This window comes from Aegilops tauschii, chromosome 2 (genome assembly GCF_002575655.3).
Source record: "Aegilops tauschii subsp. strangulata cultivar AL8/78 chromosome 2, Aet v6.0, whole genome shotgun sequence".
Classification (NCBI taxonomy): Eukaryota; Viridiplantae; Streptophyta; class Magnoliopsida; order Poales; family Poaceae; genus Aegilops; species Aegilops tauschii.
The window spans coordinates 160,729,573-160,736,533 of record NC_053036.3 but is presented as its reverse complement, the minus strand read 5'-3'; the positions used below and the strand labels follow the sequence as shown (position 1 = coordinate 160,736,533).

Genomic DNA, 6,961 nt, shown 5'->3' with positions numbered 1-6,961 from the left:
CTTCTCCTCGACGGTGTGTGCGTTCTTATGTGGGGTTTTAGGTCACCTAAGATGCCCTTGCTTTTACGAGCATGTTGTGACGGGTTTCGCTAATTACCAGGCAACTCTCTTCTTTCTCGATGAATTTGAGATCTCCCGACTTTAAAGAAAGAAGGATAACCTTAGATGTAAAAAAAGAGTATATGACCTTATGTTTTTTACTCTGTAATAATCATTGGCATTTTTTGGGTTAAGAAGAGTCGGTTGGACTTGCTCTATCCATCTATCATCAGCTTTGCCTAGTACGCGAAGGTAGACGACAGTCATCCCCACCGTTCGACGGTCACCGTCATCTACCCTCCATCTTTCCCACCCTTCTTCCCCCCAACATCACTCCACCCTCCCGCCCCGCCACTCCCACCCTACACCGACACTTCCCTATCCTCCGCCGCCATGGACCGCGAACCCTCCGTCTCCGACGAGGACGACGACCTCGAGACCCTCGTCCCCCAGAACCACACAAAGCCCCCTTCCCCCTCCTCCCGCTCCCGGGCCTCCTTCGGCATCTCCATCTCCGGCTTCCGCCCCGCGCTTCCCTCCTCGGCCACATCCCTCGGCCGCGTCCTCTGGTCCCGCCGATATCTCCTCAGCTGCGTCTGCCTCCCCGTCCTCTTCATCATCCTCTTCTTCTCCCTCGGCGGCGCCTCGTCTCTCCCCGCCTCCATCCGGCTACCCTCCGCCTCGCCCGCCGCCGACCTTGCCTCCTCCCGCATGCGCGAGGCCGAGCTCCACGCCCTCTACCTCCTCCGCTCCCAGCGCTCCGGCCTCCTCAGCCTCTTCAACCGCACTGCCGCCCCTGAGCCCACCAACAGCTCTACCGCCGCCCCTGTCTCGCTGTCTGATCTCCAGACTGCGCTCCTCAGCCAGATCAAGATCAACCGCGAGATCCAGGAGGCGCTCCTCTCAACGCACCACTCTGGGGTCGGCAATGCTACGGATGATGCTTTGGATCTTGATCTGCCAGGTCCCGGATGCAGGAGGAGGGAACTGCCGTACAACCGGCGGACGATAGAGTGGAATCCCAAGAAGAATCGGTACCTGTTCGCCATCTGTCTCTCTGGGCAAATGTCGAACCACTTGATTTGCTTGGAGAAGCACATGTTCTTCGCGGCACTTCTGGGCCGGATCTTGGTGGTTCCCAGCCAGAAGGTGGATTATCAGTACGACAAGGTGCTTGATATCAACCACATTAATGATTGTATTGGAAGGAAGGTTGTGATTACTTATGAGGAATTTGTGGATAAAAGGAAGAAAGTGAGCATCGACCAATTTATATGTTATGTGGCGTCGCCCCCGTGTTACATGGATGAGGAGCATATTAAGAAGTTGAAGGCAGTGGGGATTTCGATGGGGAAGATTGAGGCTGCTTGGCCAGAGGATGCAAAACTGAAAGTGCCAAAGAAGAGATATGTCGCAGATATCACGGCAAAGTTCACGACAGACGCTGAGGTGCTTGCAGTCGGTGAGTTGTTCTATGCTGATGCTGAGGAAGAGTGGATTATGCAGCCTGGTGGTCCATTGGCTCACAAATGCAAGACTTTGATCCAACCAAGCAGGCTCATAATGCTTACCGCACAGCGATTTGTGCAGACTTTCTTGGGTGGAAACTACATTGCTTTGCATTTTCGTCGACATGGCTTTCTTAAGTTCTGGTAAGATATCATATCAGTTAATTAGTAATCAATCACCTCAATATTTAGCAACATGCATGTATTAAGGTTGTTTGTGGAACTTGTGATCCAACGTGCTGACAGGGCTGCATTTTGTTTCTAAGCTCTAGTAGTAGTTGGCTTATCTCTGTTATAATTGGACCGTTCGGGTTGCTCATACATTATCCTCTTTTAGTCATTGCTTGGTTGATGTTGCTTTAGACATTGCAATTTTGGAAAATGAAACTTGTCTGCTTAGATAATTCGTCCACAACACCAGCCACTTATTTTGATAAAGAATGGCTCTTCATTTAGATCTAGGCAGTTAAATTTGTATAAGTCAAAGTCTGACTACTACACAGCTGACCAAATTTACTATAGGCGGTCTTGATGGGGCTTTTAATGAAGTGTCTGCTAATACTATAAATTAACCATACCTTCCTTATGATAGAGTAAGCTTCATGTAGATAGCATATAGTTTCTCTTCTACTGGTCAAAGTTATTTCTGAAGAGTTATTTTTACTTTAGTTCCTGATACCTTACTGAGGGTGCACCAAAGTTCACGAGCGCTCTGCCTTTTGTTTTGCTGCTCTTGGTCTTGGTTCCTCACATTGTGGGTCATATTTGGTTAGCATATGTCAAACCCATTATCATCCTGATACATCAATAATACACTTCTGTTAAGTGCTCAATACTTACCACCAGTCAGCACCTCGCAGGTTGGGGTAATTTTCTATAGCAGTTAAACAAAATTATTTTTGTTAAAACATAAACTTAATCGTAATTTACTATTCGATATTTTAGTACAGCTATGTCCAAAGAAATCCTACAGAGATGAGCAATGCATTATGAGTTTCGTTGTCAACAGTTCCTGATAGTATGCATTATGAGTTTCCTTGTCAACAGTTCCTGATAGTGTAATAAATTGTTTCTATCTATTTGGTTGACCATGTGAGTTCCGTGACCTCACTTGTTAACTGAACTAGTCCGTTATCTTTGGCTCATTGTTTCACCATGTCACAACATTTCAGAGAAACATATTTAGGTGAACTCTATTTTTTGCTTTTCCATCTTGGATATATCCACTGATATATATGCCAAAGAAGCATGATGTTTGACAAGACAGTTGTTATCTGCTTTCAGTTCATGCTAACACATCATTAGGTTCTTTGAGTTTGTGCTATAGCAATAGTGCTCCTGTGCTTGAAGGTTACAAGCTGTAAGAAATTAGTACCTACTCTATGACTACAAAGAAATAGTGCTCCTGTCCTTGGCGCAGTGGTAAAGCTGCTGCCTTGTGACCATGAGGTCACGGGTTCAAGTCCTGGAAACAGCCTCTTACAGAAATGTAGGGAAAGGCTGCGTATTATAGACCCAAAGTGGTCGGACCCTTCCCCGGACCCTGCGCAAGCGGGAGCTACATGCACCGGGCTGCCCTTTTTTTTTATGACTACAAAGAAATCATATATATAAAGCTGACACTTGGTTAGAGCTTGGATTGACACGAACTCTAGCACATACTTGTGTGAATTACTCCTTGCATTTTGTCATTGTAGTTATGGCACCTGTATGCACCATATGTTTGAGGTTCTTTGGGGATTATTGATGAGAAAACAGCTCATTGCATGGAAAATCTGCCGAGACTTTCGGTTCATCACACACAAATATTATTGTACTTTGCAATTATCTTTTCCTGTGTGGCATTAATTGATATATTTTTTCGTCTTCGTGCAGTAATGTGAAGAAAGAGAGCTGCTTCTTTCCCATCCCTCAGGCAGCAGGATGCATCTTGCGGATCATTGAGAAAGCTAATGCCCCAGTAATATATCTGTCGACTGATGCTGCTGGGAGTGAGACGAATCTTCTGCAGTCGTTGGTTGTTTTCGATGACCGGCAAGTACCTCTTGTGAGAAGACCAGAGCATGAAGGTTCAGAGAAATGGGATGCCTTGTTGTACAGAAAACACATGGGTGGAGATGATCAGGTATATATCAATTCCCATCCACTTCCTTTTGTCTTGGTTCTCGTATTGAGACAATGGTTCAGTTAGCAAACCGTGTCGATTGCTTATGCAGGTCGAGGCCATGCTCGACAAGACAATCTGTGCTTTGTCGAACGTTTTCATAGGGTCATCAGGCTCCACCTTCACAGAGGATATCTTCCGGCTACGGAGGGGCTGGGGGTCGATGTCCTACTGCGACGAGTACCTCTGCCAGGGTGAGCTACCCAACTACATAGCGGAGCTAGAGTGAGAAAGTAGTACCATGGTAGAGATTCATAGCGGCATTCTTTTCCCCTTGACGTGCTGGTGATATACATATATCCTGTAAATTGGTGTGTACAACTAAGTGTAAAAGAGTTGGTGATGTCTTCTGTATCAGCGTCGTCCACCGATTTATTCGGGCGGCGTTCGTTATTCTTACACGGTTAGAGAATACAAAGGGGGCCTTTGGGTTGTGCAGTGTTTTATTAACCATGTGTGGTAAGTGAAATGCCCATTCTCTGTACTACTACTACATGGAATTGAATTTTAGTTTACCTTCTGCACTCTGTTTCCATGAAATACATACTAGCATCACAGCGTGCAATATGAGGTGACCAAGTTCGCATGGGTTTGCCTCGAGCTACGGCTTCACACCCTTTGTGCCCGTGCAAACCGCAGGAACCGTGCGTCAGGTCCTTCTAAGAAGAAGCGTCAGACAATCTTACAGGAGGAATGGGTTGGCCCAATAAATTCCAATAAGCTGCTACTGGATCCGTTTTCTGGTTTTAGGAACCCTCTAGAAGGTTCCGGTCCAGTTTTTTGTTTTTCTGTAGTTTCTTTAGCAGTTTTCTTTTTCAGTTCTTTTCTTCATTTTTTTTCAGTTTCAGGTTTTACCCTTTTCAAAAATTGTTCATAATTTTTTGAGAAATTTTTTCATTTAAAAAAATTTCCCATATAAATGTTCACAGATTAAAAAGGGTGATCCTTTTTCATTTAAAAAAATAAAAACTCTAAAAATTAGAAAATATTTGATAAAATGTTTGTGTTTAAAAATATTCAAATTTTGAAAACAATATTCACGTTTAAAAATGAATATTCACAAAACATTCTAGCAATATTCATGATTTTAAAACAATGCTCTCATTTTTTATTTTTTCCACTATTATATAAATAAATAAATAAGCATCTCTTGTTTTTCTGCAATACAAAAAAATGATTAAAAAATAGTAAAACACAAAGGAAAACACACAACGCTTGCCCTAATATCTAGGGATAATGGGCCGACCCGCCCGAGCGCCACCTGTGCGGGAGGTGAACAATGGGAGCAACTAAATAGGGATTACCCCGTGGAGGGTTCCCACAGAGGTCATTTTCTTGTGCTTGGGAGCGGAGCGTGCAAGTGATGCACTCAGCACTCGCTACGCGTCGCGCTCTGGACGCGCCCATGAGATTTCCTTCTTTTTGCGCGTGTTATCGTTTTTTTTGTTCTTTCGGCTTTTTCTTGGTTTCCTAGGTTTTGGCCAAAAAATGTGCTTCCACAAGAAAGCACAACATGTGCTTCCACAAGAAAGAACAACCTGTGCTTCTCGATAAATAAAAAAGCAAAGAGTGTGCTAGCACGAGAATGGAAATAGAAAAGGCATGGTATATGCTTTCGTGTGTGCTTCTCGAAAAGGGAAAAAGCACAGTTATGCTTCCCCAAATATGTGAAAAGCACAACTGTACTTTCGGGTTCCTTTTCTTCTTCTTCTGGTGGTTGTTTTTATTCAGTTGTATCTTTCCATGAAAATCATCGAAACCTATTAATATCGGATCTAATTTTGAAGCTCATGACGCGAAACATCAAACGGTGAAAACGGTTCGTGATTTGAACGCACGGTTTAAAAGATAGAATATTTTGGGAAAATGAATCTACGAGAAAAGGGCAAAACTACCAGGTTGCAACAAGTGGTGTACATGTGCACCAGTTGTCACCACCAGAGAGGGTGGGAGTGACCTTTGCAAAAGGGTACCCCTAACAACTGATTTCAGTGAGCAATTTGACGCAAAGCACGTCATTATAGGATCCTGTTTGACGTTCTTCATTGCAAGATAGCTCTGTTTCGCACAGGGGCATCCCTGATTGGGCCGGAGTGTTCGCAAGATACCGTAGGGTCCAATTTTTACCTACTATTTAATTTAGGCCGCCGTTATATTCATTTTAAAACAATTGTTTTTGATAACATTTTTCGAAAATTGCAGAATGTTATTTGAAAATGTGAGCATTTTTGGTAAAACCTGAAGATTTTTTAGAAGTTTTATTAACAAAAAATTTCGTGAACAATTTTAAAACTATTGAACATTTTTTGAAAAAACGTGAACATTTTTTTAAAAGCACAATCAATACCAAAAATCCGTTTTAAAATGTTCAAACATGTTTGTAAAATCATGAACATTCTTTTGACAAGGACATTTTTTTTAAATGAAAAGAAGGGAAAAGAAGAGTCTTAGTAAAACAAAAAATAATCAGAAAAATGGTAGAAACCTTATGAAAGGTTCCCAAAGCCGGCAAACACCCTACAAGAAAAGTTTCACAAAATCCTTATACTCTGTACGCTAGCTAAATGGACCGGTCCACCCCGAGCGTTCGCTTCACTCCTCTGTGTGAAAGGTCATCTATTTGACGCAGAATGTGTCCAATAGGATTTGCCCCTTCTAACCCGCAAATGATACAATATTGCTTATAGCAATAAATACTCATTGGGATTGCACACTATCGTAGGAACTTGGGCCAACCCATTTGGAAATGAAGTGCTCATAGGCCTCAGCCGTTTAAATTTATGAATATTTTCCTAATACATGATCATTTTTAATTTCAATGTATTCACATCATTTTTTTCCAACACACGAATATTTTCTGAATTGGTAGAAATTTCGCAAACTTTAGAACAATTTCTAGACCATGAATACTATTTCAATTTTGCTAACATTTTGAAGTCGGAAACATTTGTCAAATTCACGAACATTTTTTTAATTAGCAAACAATAATAATTTGCAAATAATCATAGAATTCATGATCATTTTCAAATTCACGAAATTGTTTTGAATCAAGAACATTTTATTCAAATTATGAGTTGTTTTTATTGTGGAATTTTTTTAATTCACCAACATTTTCTAAATTTTTGAAAGAATTACAAACAATATTTTGAATCCATGAACATTTTTCAAATTCAGGTTTTGTATGAATTCACGAAAAATTCAAATTGAGTTTCATTTTACAAATTTGATGAACAATTTCTTCCTTTGTTGA

General features: G+C 41.8%; 1 protein-coding gene across 1 annotated transcript; it reads left to right on the top strand.

Annotated features, from left to right (window-relative positions):
• The first annotated feature begins 295 nt into the window (after positions 1–295).
• On the top strand, positions 296–4,235 carry LOC109752045 (O-fucosyltransferase 36). The gene is made up of 3 exons (XM_020310913.4): positions 296–1,691; positions 3,423–3,672; positions 3,764–4,235. Exons 1-3 carry the CDS (start codon positions 433–435, stop codon positions 3,938–3,940), a joined length of 1,686 nt encoding a protein of 561 aa, XP_020166502.1. The 5' UTR covers positions 296–432; the 3' UTR covers positions 3,941–4,235.
• The last annotated feature ends 2,726 nt before the right edge of the window (positions 4,236–6,961 follow it).

Bases quoted from the DNA above. Each gene is read 5' to 3' on its own strand.
- LOC109752045 (XM_020310913.4), top strand. From the start codon at position 433: ATGGACCGCGAACCCTCCGTCTCCGACGAGGACGACGACCTCGAGACC. The intron at 1,692-3,422 runs GTAAGATATCAT...GTCTTCGTGCAG, and splicing joins CATGGCTTTCTTAAGTTCTG to TAATGTGAAGAAAGAGAGCT. The intron at 3,673-3,763 runs GTATATATCAAT...TTGCTTATGCAG, and splicing joins ACATGGGTGGAGATGATCAG to GTCGAGGCCATGCTCGACAA.